The 25,183-nt window shown below is 45.2% G+C and overlaps 2 protein-coding genes and 1 pseudogene across 3 annotated transcripts in view; all 3 read right to left on the bottom strand.

The window, feature by feature from the left end:
* The window catches only part of SIN3A (SIN3 transcription regulator family member A), a 64,596-nt gene extending 63,537 nt beyond the window's left edge, over nucleotides 1-1,059 (bottom strand). Inside the window, exon 1 of one of the 2 annotated variants that reach the window (XM_007197672.3) lies at nucleotides 964-1,059. The gene's annotated coding sequence lies outside the window, so the exon portion shown is untranslated. Of the gene's footprint in view, nucleotides 1-645; nucleotides 667-963 lie in introns of those variants that run through there. The other variant, XM_057542634.1, reaches the window with a different exon arrangement.
* Nucleotides 1,060-9,974: 8,915 nt separating this feature from the next.
* The window catches only part of PTPN9 (protein tyrosine phosphatase non-receptor type 9), an 82,137-nt gene continuing 66,928 nt past the window's right edge, over nucleotides 9,975-25,183 (bottom strand). The window contains exons 8-13 of the mRNA XM_057542635.1: nucleotides 25,028-25,121; nucleotides 19,776-19,842; nucleotides 13,607-13,685; nucleotides 12,244-12,394; nucleotides 11,615-11,822; nucleotides 9,975-10,814 (exon numbers count right to left, since the gene is read on the bottom strand). Coding sequence (XP_057398618.1) covers nucleotides 10,600-10,814; nucleotides 11,615-11,822; nucleotides 12,244-12,394; nucleotides 13,607-13,685; nucleotides 19,776-19,842; nucleotides 25,028-25,121 — 814 coding nt within the window. The 3' untranslated portion in view covers nucleotides 9,975-10,599. The remainder of the gene's footprint in view (nucleotides 10,815-11,614; nucleotides 11,823-12,243; nucleotides 12,395-13,606; nucleotides 13,686-19,775; nucleotides 19,843-25,027; nucleotides 25,122-25,183) is intronic.
* LOC130707824 (U2 spliceosomal RNA) lies at nucleotides 17,673-17,879 on the bottom strand (annotated as a pseudogene).

Here is a 25,183-nt window from a genome sequence, read left to right as displayed (position 1 = left end):
GGTGGGCGGGGAAGGAGGCAGCTCCATGTTTGCAAGGGGATCAGCTGGGGCCGCGGGTCGCGGCCGCCGAGTTCGTGGAGGTTTTCCACACCCCCAGGCCGGGTTCCAGCGCCGAATGCTGGCTCTACTGCCACGGCCCGGGAGTTCGGAGAGCCCAGACCGGCGCATGGGTCTAGTGCCGAGGCGCTGGTGCTCTTTCCGGTGGCCTCCCCCGCCCCCGGCCGCCCCTCCCGCAAGTCCGGCGTTGCCCCCGCCCCCAGAGTCCATAACAACCGCGGGCCCTAGGCGCCCGCGCCTCTTCGGAGCGCGCCCACCGCCCCCTCCGACAAGTTTGCGGACAGAAACAAAACCCTCGGGCCGCTGCCGCCCTCGCCCGGCGTGGTTAGCGGGGAAAGCCGCGGGCCCGGTCTCGGTCGCTAACTCCAGCTCTCGACCAACTCCCGGCGCCGCGGGCTCAGTGAGCCCGGCCGGCTTGGCTCAGGCCGCCGCCCCCTGCCGAGCCCGCGCGCCGCAGCCCGGGCCCGGTTCCAGTTGGTGTATGGAATCTCCCCTTTTTTCTTCTCTACAATAATTTTTTAAGGCATTGCAGGAGCGAGGGGGATCTCCTCCTGCCGGCCCCTTACCCAGTCCGTCGCCCAAACCTACCGAAACCGACTGCTCGGTGAAATAAACTAGGCAGCACGGCCAGCGCACTGGCGACCCCGGGCCGGGCCGACCCCCTCCCCACGGATCCGGCCCGGCTTGGAAACGCACACTGGTGAGCGGGCGGCGCCAAGAGCTCTCCTTCCTGGCCTGCCCCTCGCTCGGCTCCCTCGGCCGCCGGACTCCGAGCCTCCCCTAGTTCCGTCCCAGGGCCCGCAGCGCCTACACCATGGCGGACTGGCCAAAGCGACCGGCCGGCAAACAAGCCCCCCAAACCCTCGAGATTGGGGAGACCAAATTAAAAGCAGCTGTTTAACATACCTTCCGAGCCAGGCGAGGAGTACTGAATGGGGGGGAACGCCCCCCACGGGCCATTGGCTCCCCGGTGCTCGCGTCAGTCATACTGGGCCCGCCTCCTCCCCTCGCTCCACCTCTTCCCCTTCATTGAACGCCCCCTCCCTCCAAAAAATATAAACAAATTAATTAAACTAGTCGTGAGTGGGAGGCGCATCTCTGGCAGAGGTCCCTATCTCTGCCGCACCGCCGCTTCGACTTTCTTGAGGCCCTTGGACTAGGAGACCTCTTGGGACTCAAAGATCCGCTGGGTGGACCCGGAGGAGGAGCTAGCGGGGCTACCTGGCCCCCACTTCCTTCATACACACACCCCATTTGGAGCTGGGCAGAGGGAGGCGGGTAAGGATACCCTAGCGACTGGCTGGAATGTCCCGACGCCCCTGTCTGTGTAACCTGTGTCCGACCCATTCTGTTAAGTGCCTGCCTAAAAATGAGCGGTATAAGCTGGAAGTCCTGTGTTGGGGCAACAGGCATTTGCCTAAGCACCTACTGGGGTGAGGCAGACACATTCATACCGCACCTGCTGCTTGGGTGGGATTACAGAGACTGAATGAGATGCTCACTATGTACCCTCCAAGGGCATCAGACCTAGCTGAGGAGATGCTACAGAAAGAGCTAAGGCAAGGTGGAAAATGTATATGTAATTAGACATCCACAGAAGCTCAGAGCAGGGAGATTCTTTCTAGCTGAGGAAAACTGGGTGAAGTCTTCATGGAGAAGGTGGCACTCAGGTAGAAATGGAGGGGAAAGTTATTCTCAGCAAATGACACAAAGAGGTAAATGCAAAGAAACATTAAGAACCATTGCAAGTGTGGCTGTAGTAATGAAACTCCGGGTTGGAAAGATGCAGTCAAAGAGCAGAAGACTTTACTACCTTGTTAACATTCTTAGACTTGCACTGCAGAATGTGCAAGCAGCATGGCCGGTCACAGGACCACAGGCCCAGAACTATGGTTTAAGATGCTCAACATCCCAGCAGCTGGATGGATTCTGAGGGTGGGTTGAATGAGGGGTGCCTACAGGCAGCAAGGTGAGGCAGAATGGCTGTTGTAATAGTGGGTTTGGAGACTACAGAGGTACATCTTCTGGTGGGAGGGGTAGATGGAGGGAGCCAAGAGGTTTCTTCTCTTTCTCCCAGCCCCCCAATCCAGAAACCCTTCCCTACCTTCAGCAGCCCTCAAGTCAAAACTCTGACTCAGATGCTTCCCTGAATCATTTGTAGTGTTTTGGAGGGGTGGGGGAGGCTACCCCACATGTCTGTGCTCAACAGAGCTGAGCCTGGGGCCAGAATACAAGACGAGTGAGTGGGAAAGATCTGTTGATTGAGGTATCCAGTAAAGGAAGCTAGTGTGGATGAGGTGGGGTGTGCAGAATGTGAAGGGCCTTAAAGGCCTGTGGGCAGAATGGGAGCCTGCTGCCAGTTAGGCTGTCCTAACAGTTCAGGTGAGATGTAATGAAGACTTGACTAGGGCAGTGGCAATGGATAAGCAAGAATAAAAACAGAGAGATGTGTTTGAGAAAGACTCCAGAGGACTGGGTGACTGATTCAGTGTGGGTAATGGAGGGAAAGGAGGAGTCAGTGGCCTGGTGTATGAAGAGGTAGAAGAGCCTTGAGGCTAGTGGTTTGGTAAGCTGGCTTCCAGATTTAGTGTGGCCAGTGACTTAGTACTATATCCTTAGGCAAGTCCCCTCCTCCCTATGGGCCTGTTTCTCTCCTGTGAAATAGGGGTGAAAACTGGGGTAGAAAGACAGGCTCTAAGGACCCTTCCCTCCCTCAGAGTCCACGGGGGTGGGGGGGGGACTCTGATGGGGAGGGAACCTTGCTACTAAGGAGAGAGGGCAGGTGGGAAGAAGTACTGATTTGGGAAGGGAAGTAGGTCATCTCAGGTGAAGTAGGGACTAGAATTTGGGTGGCAGCTTGGTTGATGGAATCACTGAAGGGTGTAAAGGGGGAAAGACCAGGAGGTGAAGAGTGTGTGTTCAGTGGGAGGCCCAGCACCTAGCAGGGCCATGGAAGTTGAGGTTCATTCTCAGACTGGGGGCTCCCTAGAGGGAAGACCAAGTTTTTCTATATCAGAACAGACACCTTCTGATGTCTGGAGCCCTATCTCAGATTTGTGCTCTATTTCCCAAGAGGCTCTGCCCTAAATGAAGGCATAACAGATACTGTGTGAATGTAAGATGAGGCAGAGTGGGTAGAGCAGAAAGAACATTAGTCTAGAAGTTGAGTCCTATGGTTTGCACTTAGTCTTATTACCTGTGGTTCAGCCTCCTGTCCTGTACAAGTTAACATGGCAGTCCTTACCGTTATGAGGATCACATGTGATGATAAAAATGCGCTTTAATACACCTAGTGAGGCTCTGAACTTCTGTGGAGGCCAAAGGCCCAAGCATCTGACTGTAAGCCTGGACTGCAGGGGGTATACGCTGAAGGAAGTTACTTATGGAGCATTTGCAACCAGAACAGTTACTCCTGCTCAGAGAACCAGACTTCGCTGACACTTCTGACCCTCCTAAGTGCACCACGCTGATGGAAATCCCCTCTTGAATGCTCCCTAGACTGAGCTCCTCGAGGGAAGCAACTCCATCTAATTCACCTCTGAGCCCCCAGTGCCCCCAGCGGTCAGGCAAGAAAGCCCCTCAGAAGGCGTCCAGTGATTGTTTCTGACTCAGTACATTGATGCCTGTGTAGCACAGCCACTCCCAGACTCTGGGAAATTAAGAATTTGATTTGGAGACATTGGCCTTCCAGCTTCACTGAAGGTTGCATCCACCCCACCTCTCCCCTACCCTATCAGTGAGGACAAAAGAGTGAATAGATCTGGGTGAAGGCCTTCCTTGGAGAAGTCACATGGGGAAGCCAGGTTCTGATTCCCAGGAGTCCTCTTTTGTGTGAGTTAGGGATTTTCGTATTTGTAGTTGAGCAAACTGAGGCTCCAAGTAGTAGAGTGACTTGCCCAAGCCAAGTTGCCAAGGCGAGTCTGCCTGAGCTTTGTCCATTCCACCACATGCTGTCTCTATACACGTTAAGATCCATGATCCAAGTTGGGACTTCTGGAGAAAAACAGCTTCCCTTCTTGCTCCACATGCCTTCCCTCCCTGACTCCGAGAGCAGTTTGTCCCCAGATAGTTTTAAATGATTTCTGGCCCTTTCCAAAAAAATTATCCTCAAAGAAGCAATTTGTCTCCCAGTCACATACATGCATCCTCAACTCACAACCACATATACTCAAAGCTATCACACCTTCTGACACCCTGCCTCCTAGGCATCACACACACACACCCTCACAGTTCTTTAGGGTGCTTATGGTAGGTGGTGATTGAGAGATATTTAGGGCCTGCACTTCAGTGGCTCTGCCAAAAAGATGTCAGTGCCAGTGCCCTGATGACAGAAGCTCTGCCAGCTAAAGGAGACCATTGCCAGTTTGGGAATATCCAGGTGAGGGGCATCTGAGGCTTGCTTCCCACTTCCAACCCAAAGTGCCTTATACGTTCAAGGGGAAAAGCTCAAGCTATTGGTCAGAATCCCAGTTTAGCCACTTCCTAGCTGGATGTCTTTGGCAAGTCATTTATCTTTTCAATTCCCTTATCTGTAAACTAAGAATAAGAATACCAAAAAAAAAAAAAAAAAAAAAAAAAAAAGAATACCTACTGCAGTGGGTTGTTGTGAGATTAAAAATAAAGTATGCCTAGCACTCAAATGTTGTAGGACCCTTTCTTCCTTTATCTTGTCGACACTCCCTCTTCTCCTGGTCTTTCAAATGCAAAGTCCCTGGTGTTCCAGTTTGAGAGGAGACCAGGACAGGCTTAAAGAACCCCAAAATTCCACTGTGTAAATTAGAAACTCCATTTCTCTGGCAACCAACTGGTTTATATGTTGTACATATGCCATATTTCTGATTTCTAGGTGACTGGAGGCTTGGAACTTTTTTATTGGGTTTTAAGACTGCTATTCACTGCCTTGAAATGTTTTGCTCTCACCTAGCATTATTTACCCCTCTAGGTCACTTCAGCCCAAATCTAGAAAACAAATGTAACAATATGTTCCCAGTTTACCCAGCTTTATGCTTTCAAAGTGTTTTCTTCTGCATATCAGTTGTTTGATGATTTTTTTTTAAGGCAGCAGGTTCCTTTGTTCAAATGAAATCTTATTCAGAGGTCTAACACGTAAGAGATAAAGGTGGGCCTTGCTTTGGTTGAAGTGAACCCCAAGCACTGCAGTCTCTATTCCTTCACCTCCCACTCATGCCTCCTCCTTGTCAGCCCCTGCCCCAACATCACTAGTGAACCTCCATTTATTAATCCTGTTCATTCATCCCAGCTACTCCCCACTTCTCACCAGTCTGTGAGAACACAGCCTAGTCTTGACCTTGGTTACCTCTGCCTATTAATCAGAATCTTTCCCAGGTTTTTCTTCCTCCATCCTCCCCTAAATATTGGTGGCTCCCAAGGGTCTCTCCTCTCTTCTTGCTCTCTTCATTCGTCTTTGTTCTCACCCACTTCCAAGGCTCCTAGCTTCTATCTAAACTAAGTCCCCAACTGATATCTCCAGCCTAGCATCTGCTCTGAACATCATACTCCATACGTCCACTGGCTGCTAGCCACAGAATAGGTATTCATTAAAGGTCAAGGAGGTAAAACAGACTTCACAGGATAAAGTGGGTGACCTAGACTCAGCTGTGCATCTGGCCAGTCTTGAGGCTAAGATAACTATATTAGCTTAGAGAAGTAACCAGGTGCTGATGCAGGGGGAGGGGTAGAAAGAAGTGAGCCTAGAGTGGGGAAGAGGGCGCTGTGCCTTTTTTGACTACCTTCTCTACACAACTCACTGTCTTGCTTTCCTACTTTCACCTTCATCTTAGTCCTAAAAACTGTATCAGGAACATATTACCCTAAGTTATCGAAAAGGGAGCACTGCTCCCCATCTCCATCCAACACTCTAGGTTTCCGGTTTAGTTATGTCCATGTTGGCCTTAGCCAGAAAAAAATGAGAGCATTTAAGACTGCAGAATGCCAGATTTAGCTTAAACAAAAAGAAGGATTTTGTGAAAGCTATGGTGAGGGGTGAAGGAAGGCTAAACACTGCAACAGGTTTCTGAGAGTGCTAGATTTCTATTTGTGGAAAAGACCCAGTCTTCTCTGTGGTCAGTTAAGAGCAGTGCAGTCCAAAACACTTGATATTCACAACTGTTTGTGTGATGGTTAACTATAGGGTGAATATCTCCCAAGAGGAAATATAGTTCCCAAATTGGTGGAGCTTTTAGCTCCTGTCCTTGGTTAGCTAATGATGGTTTGGGGGTAGTAGTCTTGGTAGTAACCAAGGCTGCAGACAAACCTAAGACCTCGGTTGGGAGCTCTGGTAGCTTGATTAGTTCATTCCTCCGCTCTGAGTCATTCTGTCTGCCCCACATGTAACAGCACAGAAACCTTAAAGGCCTATGGGATAGCCTGGGGATAATAGGGGAGACTTGCTGCTTACCAAGTTGGGGGACAAGTGGGAAGAGAACTGAGGGAATAGGGAGGTGGCTGCACCTTGAAAGATGAGACTTTGAAAACAAGCTAAAACTGGGGATTTCAAGTGGGAGCTGACCCAACCAGAGAAGGGTCTGATGGTTCCTCTATAGGCATTTGCACTGTCCAGCAAAGAACTAGATCCTCAGAGTTGAAAGGCCTGCAGTAGGATCATCTAATACAGCACCTTCTTTTACAAAAGCTAGGACCTGGCTTGAGTTGAGTGGTGAGATCTCAAAACTACCAAAGAGCTCAGTCACTCTAAGAAGGCTTTTCTACCTGGCCATACCTCCTGACCCACCTACCTGCAGGTGTCTGATTTGTGAGAGTTTCCATATGTGTCTGGTTGTCTCTAGAGATGGGAAGACCATAAGGGCAGGAGTCCCATCTTCCTCAAGGTATGATGCTAAATAGTCCAGTCTCCCAAGAACCAGTCGCATTTTTTCATTTACCTGCACATTGTGACATGGAGATTGACAATGGAGAACCTCCCAGGCTGAGGATGCTGGGGTACCCTTCACCTCAGGAGTCCCATCCTAGCTAACAGGGATGGGCAGAATGAAGGGACTAAGCCTAGAGGGAGTAAATTAAGTGAAAAAATAGCAGTCAAATCAGAAGCAGAAGCCTGAGTTACCCACAATATTCTCTCTCCCCTGCACACTTTCTTCATCTTACGTTCTCAACTGTGCAATCCAGCATTTGATTGTGGGTTCTCTTGCTTTGTTCACCAAATCTCCTATGTGACAGCCTTGACTTCCTGGACAGATTCAGGGCTCCTCCTCTCTCTTCCCCTTTATCTCTTTTAACACCCAACACAGGTAGGCTCACACTGAGTATTAATTATCTTCCCAAGGGTAAAGGCTACAAGCAGACTACAGCAGTCGGTGGGAAGCTATTAATCTCTTTCTCTCAGATTTAGGAGACATCAATTTGCTAACCTTCCTTAGAGTCAGGGGCATGGACTAAAACAGTGGTTCAAAAACCTGGCTCATCCTGCCACTCACTCAACCACCTACTGGGCAGGACCCAGGAAACTGCATTTTTATGGAGCCCTCGCAAGTGATAACCTCACCAATCCTTAGATGTCCCATGAAGAACTCATGCATAACTTCTGAATTTACACAGCAGTTGGGCTACAGTCTCTTCAAATAAATGACATTTCAAGGCCACCTCCTCCAAATCTTTTATCATTAATCTTGTTTCCTGCATACTTCCCCAAACCCCTAACCTGATTTCCCAGATTTCATCTGTTTACCTATTATGCTTGCTTGCCCCCAAGGGAATAGAGGCTCATCCAAAGAAAGGTCTGGCTTAATTTTTGCACTATATGTCAGGTCTTGATTAAGGTAAGAAACTCAAGAATATTTTGTTGGAAGATCAGGAGATGGATCCTTAGAGGTCTGAGTCAGATGGTCCGAGTTCTTGCTGTGGCAAATTAATTTTCCTGTGCCTCAGTTTTTTTCTTCTGTCAATACGTACCTCAAAAGTTTGGTTTGAGGGTGAATGAGATAATACAGAGAAAGCACTTTGAACAGTACCTGGAATAGAGTTAAGCAACCAGTAAATATCAGATGCTGTCACTTTTATTAAGAACGCCCCATGCCAGAACTGCTCCAACTGCACAGGTGTCACTGGTCAACAGGGAGGAGCTACACAGCATGGGGAGTGGTCCAACATGGACAAAGCTTCTGGTTCTACTCTAAGAGAGAGATGCAAATGACTCAAGATCTTCCCACAAAGGTACCAGTGTAACCAAATGTATGGGGTTTCCCTGGGAGAATGACCCCTCTGGTACTCTGCAGACTCGAGGACCTGTACCAGGAGGTCCTATCTGGGAGAATCAGTCACCAACTCTGTCAGAAACCCTTCTTGTCTATTACATACAGATCTAGTCAAGATCAACTACCTGGAACTTAAGAACTGTCTATACCTTGAATAGAACATTAAAAAAACTCATTTCCAAAGACAAAACACTATCTTGATCTTTGAGATAGCAACGCAGTAAAGAGGCCAAAGCTTTGTAAGCATATCAACTTGACCTCCAGTTCTAGAGCTGGACCTGCTAAACCTTACCTTCGCTGTAACCCTCACTGTAACCCTCTGTACCTTACCTTTCTCATCTACACAGAAACAGAAGGAAGGGAGAATAACATCTCACTGGATTGTTGTGAGGTTTAAATGAGGTAATGGGGGGGAAAGCACCAACCACAGTGACTGGCACTTGGCAAGCAGTCAACTGGTGCTGGTTCCCTTTGTCTGCCCAGAGCTGGGCCATGGCCTTGGGCAAGATGGGCAGCTCTCAGAACTGAAAGGCTATGAGGCCTTGGGTTCCTCCCTGCCTCCCCATCCCTCCCAGACCAGCTCTTGGAGCCCCTCCTCACCTTCCCAGCCCCAGACTGCTACTAAATTGATGAAGCTAAAAGGATTTGATCACGTCGGTATATTTATATGTAAATACAAAACTGTATCGCTGTAAGATATCGAATATGAACATTACAATTATTTTCTGAATCTGACTCAGTCCATTGACGTTAAATACAAAATGAAAAGATTGTAAAAATAAGAATATATACATTCAAAGAGCTTATTACAGTATAAAATTATTGAGGTCTGATCAGCTGCCAACCTCATCTGTGATAGGGGAAGAAGTTTTAGGGGTTCCTGGGATTTTCTTGGGAATGTGGAATGCTAGGACTCTTGATTCCATCCCTGGCATATCAGGCTAGGTAGGCCGGGAGCAGACAGGGACAGGTTGAATGAACAGGGGGAAAACAGTGATCGCAGGGGACTGCTTCACCCAGACAGGGGTTAAGCTTTTTATTGACACAGAACCCACCCAGCTTGAGCTCCAGGGTCTGGCAGGCTAGTAGGCAAGAAAGAGATGGGCATATGAGTGGACAGGGCCAAGTTGCATAAGAAAAAGAACGTTCTAGCAAAAGAAAAAGGGGCCCCAGCTCATTCTCTCAGGGAGGGAGTCTCATAGTATGTAGTTTCCTCTCTCTCACACGTGGGCTCCCTGTCTTTCCTTCTAAGACTTCGTACCGATTGCTTTTGGCTCTGGCTGCTCAGTGAATTCATCTCTGCCCAGATCCCAATCCCCAAGGGATAGGGAAAGGGGAGAGAGGGTCTGGAATCACAGTGGCGGTCTATTCCCAAAATTGGCAAAGTAAACAGAGAAAAACCATTAGATAAGGGCAATCCATGCTGAATTAAACCAGTGTCACCACAAACCAGTATTCTTGGCTCCAACAGGCAGCATCCTGGAGAGAGATAAGTCATTATATAAGGATGAGGGCCTGTGGCAGGAGCATGGAGAGTGGATGTGTGTGTGTCCTCTTCCACCACTCTGCGGTCTGACAACAGGCAACTTGATCCCCAACCCCAGCTCGTCCAGGATAAACAGTAGGATCCAAAAAGCGAGGAGTCCTGAACTGCAACAAGAAGCCCCAGGAACTTCTACAAAGGAGTATCTCTGTGTATATGTATTTATAGAATACGACCATATTATCACATACAGTATATATTATATACACACGTACGTATGGACTCATACACATAAGTGCACATACACACACGCACACACAGAGAATGACAGAAAAGACTGGAATACACGCCCTAGGTATAAACGTGCTTGGCACTCAGGACGTTCTCTAGAATATGTAACTTGGTCAAGCTCTCTGGGAAGGAGGTGGATGCTCACCAAACCTCCCCATCAAATCCTAGCAAAGGGAAGGAATGGAAAAAGACCTTGAGAAGGAGAATGGCATTGGGAAAGGGGGGAGGGAGGTTCCTTCCCCACTTACCTCGGGGCCCCTGGCAAAAATCGATAGCCACAATTTGGTTTTAATAAGGCACAGTTCGATAGCAGGTGCTAGGAATTAAGAACACATTGCTGCTGGCCCTTTCTAGTGGCAATTTCACCACATCTATCTAGCCAAAGGGAAAGGCTGCCTTGCGTGCACGCGTGCGCCGGGAGACACAAGAAAGAGGTTGGTCCATGGCTTCAGTGTAACTGATGGCAACCTATAGGCTCAGCGGTGTCCAGGGTAGTTTAAGGAAGTCTGGCCAGCAGATAGGAGGCTCGTGGGACAGTTACTGACCCTCCATGGCCAGGAGGTTGTGGCTGGAGGGCACCATGCCCTCCCTCTCTGCAAACTCCAGGATTGCCTTGTAGCAGAAATAGTACTGCTCAGGGGTCTGGATGCTGAAGGCCCTCTGGGTCCTCATGCGGGACACTGTCTGGAACACATTTAGGGTGCCAAGCTCCTCCAGCTGTGCCAGGCAGATGTCCAATGAGCAGAAGGTACCTGAAGAAAGGAAGGAAGTGGTCATACCTGATCTACCTCTCCTCTTTCCCTCCCTCTACCAAATAACCCAGGCAGGATTGGATGAATGAATTCAATGGCAAGGTGCCTCATGGCAGGAGGCCAGTTGGCCTTAGGCCTGAAAGGGCTCAAGGAGGAGGTCACAGGGAGTGTTGAAGGCCAGAGAAATGAGAAGGCCTCTTGTCTCTCAGGACATATATGGGGGTAATAGGAAGAGTAGGTGGGAAGGTGACAGAGGGACTTCTTGCTTCGATCCCAGACAGAATGACAGCACTTCCACACCTGGGCCCTAATTTTCAGATTCCATAACTTCTCCACAGAGACCTAACACAGACCTATTCTTCCTTTCTCCCAAAGGGACCTCTGAACTAGAAGGCCAACAGTCCCTGCAATGTACACCCCCTTAAGGCAAAAGCTGCTAACTGGTTCCAGAATGGAGAGCATGGTCCAGGGTGGAAACCTCCCCAGGGAAGGGTATGGGAAGAAAGCAACAGCCCAGCTGAGCTCTCTGGGACACCCAGGTGACAGTGATGGGATCAGAAGATAATCATGCTGATGGGATGTATAAAGCATCAAACCCCTAGAGGACTTGGCTGGTGAAGTATATATTCTGGCCAGTAAACCTAACACTAGGGATACTAAAAGGACATTAAACAGGAATTTTTCATGGCAATTCACCACCAATGGATCAAATACTCACATTCTGGCAAGTAAGAGCTTTGTTATTCCTCCCCCACCCTTAGTGCCTCTGGATGCTCCAAGAGCTGCATCAGGTGCATTACCTGTCCTGCCAATGCCTGCACTGCAATGGACCACAATGGGTGGCTCAGGGCACTGCCCTTTGGAGCGTGCTCCCATGCTGCTGACAGCCAGCCTCTGCTGGTTCCTGACGGCTCTCAAGAAATCAATAAGGGAAGCTGCCGAGGAAGGGACACCATAATCTGGCCAGCTCAGGAACTGAAAGTGGGTCACGTGGCGTTTCTGCCGTTCCTTGGATGAAAAAAGAAGCAAAAGTTAATGAGGTCATTTCTCCTTGCCTCTGACTACCTTTGGCTTTTCCAGATTCTCAACCCTCTGGAATCGCTATCACCAAGGTTCCTATCACCCTCAAGTTTCTCCACAATTGCTTCTCTACGAACGCAAAGGAAAGATTAAATGTCTGGAGAGGGCAGAATTCCTATATTATATGATCCAGATTTCTTATGTTATAAAAAGTTTCATTCCTAAGTAATGCCACTGTTGTGTTGAGACAATATGGCTACTCTGGCTCTGAGCTGAATATCCTGATCCTGTTTCCAGAAGAATGGAAGTAACTTATAAGCTCCCTGGAATCCTGCCTATTCCCTTTGGACATTTTCTTTACAGTAAAGGTTTTCCCCCAGCTTCAAAAGAGTGAGAAAATAAAATTTACCTCTGTGTTGTGAATTTCTAGCGTTGTTTTCTTATAATGGTTCATATTCTCCACACCTAGATTGGTCACTGTGAGGAAGCCAAATCGGATCCGGGAGTCTTTTTCTAAAGGCCAGTATTGGCCACACTTTCTCCTGCCGCCCTCCTCGAAGCTGAAGACACACAGAGAAAGATAAGCCTTCCATCCTTCTTCTCCACAGCAATAACTCTGCTCTACCCATGACCTGCTGTACCCTTAGGCAGAAATGTCATGTCTTGCATTGCTTCTGTCTAATCTATCCCCTTGTTTCTTGGAAGAAAAAGGAAACCTTCATTCTAAACAGATGTAACAACAGCTAAATTTTCTGCATGTACTCATTTAGTGGACATTTATTGAGCACCAGCTACATCCATTTGGTCCCTTTCCTGATACCTCTTGGTACTCCTCACATATCTGGCATAAATACTGGGTGGACAAAGAAAGACAGTAGAGAAAATATGGTGGGCCAGGTCGAACTCCCTGCCCTATATCTCAGTTACTGTTCATTCTCTTCCCCAATGAGAGCCCTTGGCTGATAGAGGAGTGGGAAAGGCACAGTTCCTGGGATGCCAACAGGAGGTTTATGTAAAGGCCTAAAGTCCACCTCACTACTCTTCAGTGGCTCCAAAGTACTCCAAGGTGGTACTTCTTCTACTACCTCCCCTCCAAATCAAAGGTAGCTTGTAACAGTGCCATGAGGAAGGGATCTGAGCAAACATTCTCATTAATTTTTTTCTCCTCATCTGAAATGGGTTATAATTATCATAATGATAATGATGATACTCATGAAATAGTAATTCCTAAAGTTTTGGCAGATACGTACACCAAAATTTCAAAAATATTCCTTTCATCAAGAGCTTCCTGCCTGACCTATTATGTTTCACATCTCTTTTTTTCAAGTTCTCCTACAGGTGGAAATATGAACAAGAAGAAAAATGGTCAAAAGTAGTAGGGAAAGGGAGAACTAAGGGGAACTGGTAATTCAGAAGCCAGGAAGACGGCTGACCTTTGGAAGTAGGGAGCAGGCTAAAAGTAAATTGCTCCATGTTTCCCAATGCTTCCTCTAGTAGTTATTAAGGCCAGGACCTCAGGATAGGCTGTAACTGGCACAGGGTCACCAGAGCCATGGATTAAAGCTTTGACAAGTTAGATCTATCAATCTCCACCATACCCTGGCTCTGTTAACTCTGGGTCAGCTAAGAAAAAAGCTAAGACATCTCAAACTCTTTGCCATGGCTTTCCTAATCCTCATTGTTTCTAAGAGCTAAACTCCCCTCTAGAACCACCCATGCTTGGGGACGGGGGAGGGGGGGAAGTGCAATGGGTAGAAAAGGGATGAACTCACCGGGTGGTCATGACAATCACCAAGACTTTTTGCTCCCATACCATGAGCCAGAAATCACGATAGGTATTCTCCAAAGGGCCTACAATGAAAGTAGAAGACAGGAACGTGACCCTGGGAAGCTCTTCTTTCCTTCTTAGGCTCTTCTGTTTTTTCCCAACTACTAACTCCAAAGCACATACACGGGCTCCCTGCCTTTTTGACTATATCCCTGCTATTCAGGGTGGTCCTTGGGCAAGCAGCACCAGCACTGTATGGGAGAGTATTAGAAATGCACAGTCTGCATTTTAACAAGATTCCCAGGTAAAATTGTAGGTAGGCTACAGTTTGAGAAGCATTGCTACATATCCTCTTAGAGCCTCATCAACAGGGCTTCAGGTATCACAACCAGACTGAGAGTGTCAACTGTGCACATGTCTCTAGCTGTTTTCACCTCACCTAAGCCTTATAATCACCAGTTGCCTACTAAACCATTCCCCTTCCATGTCCCCTCATCCATCTCCTCAGACCCCGCATGTTTGCAATTCAGTCTCCTCCTTCAAAATTACCTTTCTTTCTCTACTTTCTCAACTCTGTTAACAGTACTGACATTCTTAAATCACTCAGTCTCAAAAAGCTGGAGTCAACTCTGACTTACCCATTTCTTTCATCTCCCAGAAACAGACACCAAGTCCTAGATTTTTTTTGCCTTTGTAATGTTTTTGGTTTTTACCCTTTTGCCCCTATCCTGGTCTTCCTGCCGAAATTCACTGCCACAAAGACCGTATCATCTTTTGTCTGAGTTCCTATAATACCACCTTGGTTTACTTTTCTGAATAGGAATTTTTCTTCCAGTCTATTCCGGATACGCTTGCCAGTTTAATCTTTCTAAAAAATCGCTTCATCACAATATAGACACACAAGCTCACTTCTGCCTCTATTCCTTTGTTCACATTCTCTCACCTCCATCGCCATTGGACTTTCTACCCATTTTCTTTTTTTTTTTTTCTTCCGGTTTTATTGAGCTATAATTGGCATACAACACTGTGTAAGTTTAAGGTATAGAGAGCATAATGATTTGACTTATTTATATCATGAAATGATCACCACAATAAGTTTAGTGAACATCCATCACCTCATATAGATACAAAATTTAAAAGGAAAAAAAAACCCCTTTTTCCTTGTGATGAGAACTCTTAGGTTCTACTTTCTTAACAGCTTTCATGTATAACATACAGCAGTGTTAATTATATTTATCACATTGCACATTACATCCCTAGTACTTATTCAGCTTATATCAAGAAATTTGTACCTTCTGACTGCCTTCATCCAATTTCCCCCTCCCCCCAACCCCTGGTAACCATAAATATGATCTCTTTTTCTATGAGTTTGTTTTCGAAATATAATTGGCCTACAACACTATGTTAGTTCCCGGTGTACAACATACAGGGATTTATATGTTGTTCGATATTTCTATACACTGCAAAATAATCAACACTCTACCCATTTTCAAGTGCTGCCTCTTCCTTAAAGCTTTCTCTTAACACCACATTCCTTTTTTTAAAACATTTATTTATTTATTTATTTATTTATGGCTGTGTTGGGTCTTCGTTGCTGCAGGCAGGCTTTCTTTTGGTTGCGGCAAGTGGGGGCTACTCTTCGTTGCGGCGCGTGGGCTTCTCATTGCGGTGGCTTCTCTTGTTGCAGAGCACGGGCTCTAGGCGCGCGGGCTTCAGTAGTTGTGGCATGCGGGCTTCAGTAGTTGTGGCTCACGGGCTTAGCTGCTCCGCAGCATGTGGGATCTTCCCAGACCAGGGCTCAAACCCGTGTCCCCTGCGTTGGCAGGCGGATTCTTAACCACTGCGCCTCCAGGGAAGCCCCAGCACCACACTCCTTGTAGGGCTTCCTCTCATCTCAGCTCTTGATGGCACATCTGGATCAAAACATCTTAACTATTTAACGTATATGGTCTTACATCAGTCATTTTACTTTGTGAGAAGTAATCATATCTCAGCCAAACATGGTGCTGAGGGCAAGGGCTATGTCATCAACTACTCCTTTTACAGTTAGAATCTGTACAGGGCTGGGCACTCAGCAGGAACGTTGAAGATGCCTGTGAGCCAATAACTCCCTTTCAATCAAGTGAGTAACAACTGAGGATAATTCCTTGTACTTCCCTAGTGCTTTTTCCTCCTTTGCTTTCAGGGAAGCAGGGCAGTACCAAGGGCTGATTTTGTCGTGGAAATCTGCTAATTGCACTACCATTTTTGCTAAAGTCTCTTAGGAAGCACTAACATTTTAGGATACTAGAATTCCCTCTTTGCAGAAGTGGACACTGCCAGGAGCATGTGAAGTCTTGGAAACAAGCTAAATGTCTAACAAGAGAGGATGTTAAATTATGGCATACCCCCAAATTTAAGCAGTCCATAAAGGTGATGTTATAAGATCTGTATTTTTGCTATGGAAAGGTATCCACAAGACAACCATCAACAGAAAAAAGAGAAAATGTATAGAAAAAGCTCATTTTGTTAGATAGTTTATATGTCCATATCTATTTGTATGCACAGAATGAGGTTTAGAAGGAGATGCTGCAAAATGTTAACATTTTTTCTGGGTCTCTGGGTTATGAGTGATTTTCATCTTCATTTTCTACAATGGACATGGCATTACCATAGCATGCATGTCAAGAAGATAATAAAAACACCCTTTTCCCACCTCTGACTCTTAGCCTTGTTCACATCGCACTATACTGCATCACAGCAGCTCTCATATACTTTATTTTCCACATTCAAACCACTGGCAAAATTGGTGTTGCCAATCAGAGCACCTGATAATACCACTTAGACTCAAGGCTGGACAGATAAGGGTCATAATTTCCTCAAAGGCATAAAAGAGAGATTTAGAAGGGAAAGTTACACTTCCCAGATTAGACTCTTTCTTTAACAGTAGACTTCTGTGAAGAAATATAGTCAGCAGTTTATGCTGACATGGATGAAACAATCCACTAACCTGGCTTGCAAGGACTTCTGAATCAAACAGACATGTGCCCAATCCTGTCTGTGTCACTTACTAGCTGTGTGACCCAAGGCCACCTAACCTCTTTGGGCTTCAGTTTGTTCGTGGATTAATAAACCTTCCTTGCAGAGTGTCTATAATAATTAGATGGTGATTATATATCTAATATATAATAGATACTTTCAATAAATGACAGATATTATTAGAAATATTATGAATAAAAATCAGAATACTGAATACAGCCCAGAAGGTTAACCAGACAAATCAAACCAGCCTTCTCAACATCACAAGATCCCATTTTCCAGTCCTAACAGAGTGCTGATGCCTTCTAAAGATGATCAGTGTTTAACTCAAGAAATCCTCTCTCTCGTACTCCTGGATGAGCCTCTTCTCCTGGACAAGGCCTTCAGAGCCAGCCTAAAGGATCCAATCCCTGCAGAACTAGCAACTCTAAGAAGTGTCCTTGCCTTCTAAACCTGGAGAGAGGAGCATTCTGAGACCCCTACAGTCAATCCTTACCCTCCATAAGCCCATCCATGCCATGGCCATCCTCCTCAACAAAGCCCTACTTCTCAGGCAGATCACATCCTAATCTATACCTGCCAAAAATCTTTCCTGATAGTTCTCTTATTTCTTCCTAGGGTCTTGAAAGGACTCTTGTTGGAGAGAGTAGTCCCTCCTAAGGGAAAAAAAATAAATCTGTGACCATCAGACCAATTACAATATACCAAGAATCCAAAGGCCCTTTTCCCTTTTCTTCTCCCTCAACTTCTATTTTGAAAAATTTGAAACCTACCAAAAGTTGAGGGACTTCCCTGGTGGCACAGTGGTTAAGAATCTGCCTGCCAATGCAAGGGACACGGGTTTGATCCCTGGTCTGGGAAGATCCCACATGCCGCGGAGCAACTAAGCCCGTGCACCACAACTACTGAGCCTGCGCTCTAGAGCCTGCGCTCTAGAGCCTGCGAGCCACAACTACTGAGCCCACGTGCCGCAACTACGGAAGCTCGCAGGCCTAGAGCCCATGCTCCGCAACAAGAGAAGCCACCGCGATGAGAAGCCTGCGCACCACCACGAAGGGTAGCCCCCACTCGCCGCAACTAGAGAAAGCCCGTGCGCAGCAACGAAGACCCAACGCAGCCAAAAAAAAAAAAAAAAAAAAGTTGAAAGAACGGTACAATGTACTCATACATTCTTTAGCTCGAACGCTATCATTTTTAGCTATTGTTTTGCAAAGCCTGCTTCTCTACACTTGATCTTAGCCAAAAGGCCGAGAAGCGATTAGCCTGCTTCTCTATATATACACAACACATATTTTCTCTTTTACTGAACTATTTAAGCTTCAGACATTATGACATTTCACTCCTAAATACTCGAACACGTATTTAGAAGAACAAGAACATTCTCCTGTAGAACAATCCCATTATCACACTGCAGCAATTAAACATTAATACAATAATATTATCTAATACACAGTCTCCAACTGTCCCAATAGTTTGTCCTTAACAAATTTTTTTCCAAATTGAGTTTGCAAGTATGGATGACACACTGCCTTTGGTTATCAATGTCTCTTTAGTCTCCTTTAATCCAGAACAGTTCCCTGTCTTTTTTTTTTCCCCCATGGCATTAACGTTGAAAAGTCTAAGCCAGATCTCTAGTATGTTCCACAATCTGGATTTGTCAGGTTTGTTCTCATTATTAGATTCAGACTTAAAAACTGGCAACAGGACTTCCCTGGTGGCACAGTGGTTAAGAATCCGCCTGCCAATGCAGGGGACACGGGTTCAAGCCCTGGTCTGGGAAGATCCCACATGCTGCAGAGCAACTAAGCCCGTGCACCACAGCTATGGAGCCTGTGCTCTACAGCCCACGAGCCACAGCTACTGAGCTCATGTGCCACAACTAAAGCCCGCGCTCCGCAATGAAGAGTATCCCCCACTAGCTGCAAATAGAGAAAGCCTGCGCCCAGCAATGAAGACCCAACGTAGCCAAAATTTAAATAAATAAATAAATAAATAAAAATTTTTTAAAAATTATTTATTTATTTATTTATTTATGGCTGTGTTGGGTCTTCGTATCTGTGCGAGGGCTTTCTCTAGTTGTGGCAAGTGGGGGCCACTCTTCATCGCGGTGCGCGGGCCTCTCACTATCGCGGCCTCTCTTGTTGCGGAGCACAGGCTCCAGACGCACAGGCTCAGCAATTGTGGCTCACGGGCCTAGTCGCTCCGTGGCATGTGGGATCTTCCCAGACCAGGGCTCGAACCCGTGTCCCCTGCATTGGCAGGCAGATTCTCAACCACTGCGCCACCCGGGAAGCCCTCCTAAATTTATTTTTAAAAAAACAAAACTGGCAACATACAACATAGGTTATGTTGTGTAGTTCTCACTATACCACAACAGGAGGCATATAATATCTATTTGTCCATTATTGGTGATATTAAGTATGATCATTTGGTTAAGGAGGTATCCGCCAGATCTCTTGCTGGCCATATTCCACAGTGGTCAAAGGGCCTTAATTCCATATGATGGCCTCTCATGTCCTCCTATGTTGAGATTTCTCACCACCCTCTTTGAAGGAAACCTGGCATTCTCATTGAGATGGCAAAGAACAGGTCAGGAGTAGTACTAGGACCCACAAGAATATTAACAGAGGCTCCGTGTGGAATCCTCCTAGAGCGCCCAATACTTCACTGTCAGACCTAGCAAAGACTACCCATGTCAAGAGACTGCTGGCGTGCTCTGTGATGGTACAGGGACCAGCAAAAGCCTCTTAAGCCAGCAACACCCATTCACAGACTGAACTCAATCTCTGGGAAGTCCCATTGCCATTCCTTTATGTCCTACTCGACATAAAGAGCATCTCAATGGCCAGTGAACTCTGATGTCCCATTCCCCTGGGCTTGCAACACTAAGACACAGTCCAAAAACTTGTAGTAATGTTGTGTGTTCAAATCTCTAGTTTATCTCTATGCAGTGAGTTTCCAGGCGCATCTGGTACAGAAACTCTACACCTCTCATCTGCCTTCCTCAATAACCCTCAATCTTTATGAAAGGCCAGGATCTAGTGGCTGCAACATCACCTCAAGTTACCATTTCCTTTAAAAATTATGCTATCATCTGATGCCAACAATCACAGGTAGATGACACAAAACCAATTTGTGAGGGGCAGACTACTTACCTTGTGTCCCAATGTAAGCATTCTTCTGTTTGTAGCCATCCATGAAACTGGCATTGATGTAATCTGTCTAATGATAAAAAGGAAATATCGTTGCAGCTGTGTGGGATATACCATTTGGGTAGGAAAATGATGTACTTAGTAAATAAAACTCAAGGTGTGAATTTTCTCTTTTTGTCAGGCAGAAAATGAGGAGTGAAAGGACCAGTTCAAAACCTCACTTCCACAAATGTTACTGGGACAAGTGGATATCCACATGCAGAAAAAATGAAGCTTACCCCTTCCTCACATCATATACAAAGACTAACTCCAGGAAATTCCCTGGCGGTCCAGTGGTTAGGACTCAGCGCTTTCACTGATATGGTCCGTGTTCAATCCCTGGTCATGGAAGTAAGATTCTGCAAGCCGCACAGCGAGGCCAAAAAAATCCCCCAAAAAACAAAAACAAACAAACAAACAAACAAAAAACCTAACTCCAAATGGGTCACAGACCTAATGTAAGAGCTAAAACTATAAAACTCTTAGAAGAAAACATAGGATTAAATATTTGTGACCTTGGGTTAGGCAAAGCCTCCTTTGACACCAAAAGCACAAGCAACAAAAGAAAAAACAGATAAATTGAACTACATTAAAACTGAAAACTTTTGTGCTTCAAAGGACACCATCAAGAAAGTGAAAAAACAGAGGATTTCCCAGGTGGTCCAGTGGCTGAGACTCTGCGCTCCCAATGCAGGGAGCCTGGGTTCGATCCCTGGTCAGGGAACTAGATCCCATATGCATGCAGCAACTAAAGATCCCGCATGTCACAACTAAGACCCAGTGCAGACAAAATAAATAAATAAATTTTTTTTTTTTTAAAAGAAAGAAAGTGAAAAATCCACCCACAGAATGCACACATTTGATAAGGGATTTGTATCTAGACTATATAAAGAACTCTCACAAATAAATAGTAAAAAGACAACTCAGTTTTAAAATGGGCAAAGAATCAGAATAGCCATTTTTCCAAGAAGATATATAAATGGCCAATAAGAACCTGAAAAGTTGCTCAACATCATCAGTCATCAGGGAAATGCAAATCAAAACCACACTGAGATACCACTTCACACTCACTAGAATGGCTACAGGTAAAAAATAATAACAAATATTGGCAAAGATGTAGAGAAACTGGAACCCTCATACACTGCTAGTGGTAATGTAAAATGGTGCAGTCACTTTGGAAAACCGTGGGGCACCTCCTCAAAAGGTTAAACACAGAGCTACCATATGATCCAGCAATTCCACTCCCAAGGGAAATGAAGACACAGATCTAAACAAAAAACCTCATAAACAAATATTCACAGCAGCATCATTCATAATAGCCAAAAAATGGACACAACTCAATTGTTTATCAACTAATGAATGGGTAAATAAAATGTGGTGTATATCCATACAATGGAATATTATTTAGCAATAAAAAGGAGTGAAATACTGACACATGCTACAACATGTATGAACCTTGAAAACACGCTGAGAGAAACCAGACACAAAGGGCCATATATTGTATGATTCCATCTATGTGAAATGTCCACAACAGGCAAAAAGAGTAGACAAAAAGTAGGTGGGTTTGGGGGAAATGGGGAGTGACTACCAAGGCGAGTTTCTTCTTTAGGTGATAAAACTGTTCTAAAGTTGATTGTGGTGATAATTGCATGACTCTGAGAATATATTAAAAACCAACGACTTGTACACTTTTAATGAGTGAACTGTATGGTATGTGAATTATATCTCAGTAAAGCTGTTATTTACAAAAAAGGAGTCCATTAGGACTTGTAGCACTACAGCTCAGAACCAAAGCCAAAAGGCAGGCAAGCCAAGCAACATGAGCAGGAACACCTGTCCATGCTGTGACACACAAAAGGCAAAGTGTGACTGGAGAAGGAAGAAAGCTATGCCTCATAGCTAGGACCATCAACAGCATGGGCCAAACGGGCTCCATTACTGCCTAAATTAACACAAAGCAAAAGCTACACACATTCAGAAGAGTCTCAATGAATAGCTCCTGACTCACTCTCTTCTGCGGGCCTTCTCCCACCTCCCAATGTCCTCGGTCTTATTTACATCATTAGCCATCAGGGAAATTAAATAGGATATGGAGGGTTACAGGAGGACAAAAGTAAAAAAGTTTCAACAGCAAAGTAGGGAAAATCCATACTCCACTCCACTCTAGAGAGATGGGAATGACTCCCCATCAACCCTTTCTCCACTGGGTTCCAACACTTGGAGGACAGTCTGAACTGTCAGTACCACACAGCCACCCTAAGAAAACATCTCCAGGGAGTTCCCTGGTGGTCCAGTGGTTAGTGCTTTCACTGCCGTAGGCCCGGGTTCAATCCCTGGTCGGGGAACTAAGATCCTGCAAGCTACATGGCTCGGCCAAAAAAAAAAAACATCTCCATCTCATGGTCAAACCCATGTTATTTGGATATATGTCCATTAGATAGTCAGTCTACCAACTTATCCTCCCACTCATTATTTATTCAAGAGTTTCCTGCTCTGTTCTTCTCCCACAGCAACTGGTATTGACCTCATACTACTAGTGTTCTACCCTGACTTGGACACCTTCACTGAGCTAATGGAACATCTGCAGCAGACCCAGAAAGCTAAAAGTCTCACTCACCCCAACCAGGCTTCTCAATCCAGGGCCCACCCATAGTCAGCCAAAGCCCATCCTCTGTTCAGCCTGGCACATTCAAATGGTATACACTGCAGGACCCAGGTGAGAAGGCATAGAAAAGTACAAAGGATTTACCTGGTACATGCCAATCAACATATTATATAAGTAATATATGAGCTGTTACTCTTGGAGCTACCTTCATGCTTTGAAAAGAAATGCCACCTATTTAAAGGAGACTTATTTCTTTATAACTAAGGATACCAGCTTTTAGCATCCTTGTCTCTGAGAGCACTGGGAATTAAAATCAGCAACTTCAGAAGAATCATTACATATTAAAAACTGAAAATGACCTCAGAGATAAAGTATAGACTTAGGGGCAAACTGAAATAGCAGGAAGAACCACAGCATGCACATTATGTTATGGGCCATGTTCAACTGAAACTGGACTAACGGCTTTGTAATTCCAGGTGAAATCTGTTAAACAATTCACTAATAAACCTGAATCCTCCACTTACTGTGGAAATAAAGCCTATACCAATATTTGTAGTAATGAGAGGGACTAAAACTCAAGCGATGAACTTCAGATTAATTACAGGATGACTAGAATAGTCTCCTGGGACACTGGGATTCACTCATTCATTCACAAATAATTTACTGAATGTCTGATAACTGCCAGACACTGTTCTAGGTCTTGGAGACAGAGTAGTCAACAAGACATACATTCAGATTATCTCTGACTCCAGAGCCCCAACTCAACTAAGATGATCTTGATAATACTGATGAATTTGCCTTCAGTCAGCCAGACTCTTAGCTAATGCTGCTGCAGGAAAACCCTCTGTAAGGATCCTAGACAGGATTATGAATTCAGTTTATGTGCTTGAAACACTAGGGTCAAAAGAGATTAAAGCCATGATCCTAGGGTACTGACTCATGTACCATACATACCCAAATATAAGGCAATGATTTTCCTAAGAATTATCCTCCAGAAAAAAGAGGGGGGATATAACAAGTCCCTATACTGTGTCATGTTAAGGGACACTATTTAAACTCCTTTTAAATAGTGAACAGCAACCTCAATCAATGCTGTTTTTTGATGTGCACAGAGGTCACCACACAGGACTGTTGTATCAGAAGGAAAAAGAAGAAATGTAACACCTATTTAATTGTTGACCTCAAAATTCTTAAGTGTTGGATGCTGCTGTAAACAAGTTATAATAAAGAGGACTTCAAAAAGGAATAAATAAATGATAATGCTACAGAGGATGCATGAGATACAGGATGAATGAAAAGAAAAAACTGCTAATGTTATGCTAATAGACTTTTCTGACTTAGGATAAACTTTCCAGTGACAATACCAGGCACTTAAAAAAGGAAATAAAAATGATGTATTCTGGAAAACTGTGTTAGATTGACTCAAAAAGTAGCTCAAATGAGGACAAAGAAACTGATGTTAAAGGTGTATGTGAAGAGTTTGAATAACTTTTCACTAAATATCTCTACTAAGTACATGTGATTTTTAATATGCACAGATATGATCAAATTAATACATTAAATAATAAAGGCATTTGACCAATTCATCTCTATCCCTATATATTTATGTATACACTAGTTGTCCAAAATTTTTGTCAGATCTTCTAGATGGAAAAATCAGAGGTCACTTTCTTTTTTTAAGAGTTGGATTTCCTTTTTTTTTTTTTTTTAATATTTATTTATTTGGCTGTGCTGGGTCTCAGTTGCGGCATGCAGGATCTAGTTCCCCGACAAGGGATCAAACCCAGGCCCCCTGCATTGGGAGTGTGGAGTCTTAATCACTGGACCACCAGGGAAGTCCCAGAGGTCACTTATAATGAGAGTCGCCTGGTATTGATGCATATACACTCACCAGTATGGTGGATGACACGACTATGACTTTATTAGGAGTAAAAGGCGAAATAATTGAACATTTATTGAGCACCTACAGTAATATGCCAAACTTTGTGCTATCAGCATGTACATAAAGTAGTTTATTTAATTTCTACTTAGTACTGTGAGATGGGCACATAGGGACTTGCGTATGTTAACAACTAGTATGTAGCCTAAAACTCAAACCTTGGGGCTTCCCTGGTGGCACAGTGGTTAAGAATCCACCTGCCAATGCAGGGGACACTGGCTCAAGCCCTGGTCTGGGAAGATCCCACATGCCGCGGAGCAACTAAGTCCATGCACCACAACCACTGAGCCTGCGCTCTAAAGCCCATGAGCCACAACTACTGAGCCCGCATGCTGCAACTACTGAAGCCCACGCACCTAGAGCCCCTGCTCTGCAAGATAAGCCACTGCAATGAGAAGCCCATGCACGGCAACAGAGTAGCCCCTGCTCGCCGCAACTAGAGAAAGCCCACACGTAGCAACGAAGACCCAACGTAGCCAAAAATAAATAAATTAAATAAATAAATTTTAAAAAAATATATATATAGTTTAAAAAAATAAAAAAATAAAACTCAAACCTTCTCTCTCTGGCTTACAGTCTATGTTCTTTCTACTACAGTATTAGTAAGCTTCACTTTGGAAGAGGCTTAAATTTCCCTCAATGCTCCTAAAAGGATGGCATTTATCTTTCTACCTGAGCATGGCCGCTTCGTTTTGTCAGCTTCACTCTAGTTTGGTCCAGGCAGGGTACATCCCCATAGCGGTTCTTCTCTAGGTTTCCTGGAGACCTGAAGGAAATGAAACAAACTAAAATAAAGAAAAAAAAAAACAGCTACAAGAGTTGAAAATG

This window comes from Balaenoptera acutorostrata, chromosome 3, assembly GCF_949987535.1.
Source record: "Balaenoptera acutorostrata chromosome 3, mBalAcu1.1, whole genome shotgun sequence".
In the NCBI taxonomy this organism is placed as follows: domain Eukaryota; kingdom Metazoa; phylum Chordata; class Mammalia; order Artiodactyla; family Balaenopteridae; genus Balaenoptera; species Balaenoptera acutorostrata.
The sequence above is the reverse complement of the archived record's forward strand: the minus strand, read 5'-3'. Positions and strand labels throughout refer to the sequence as shown.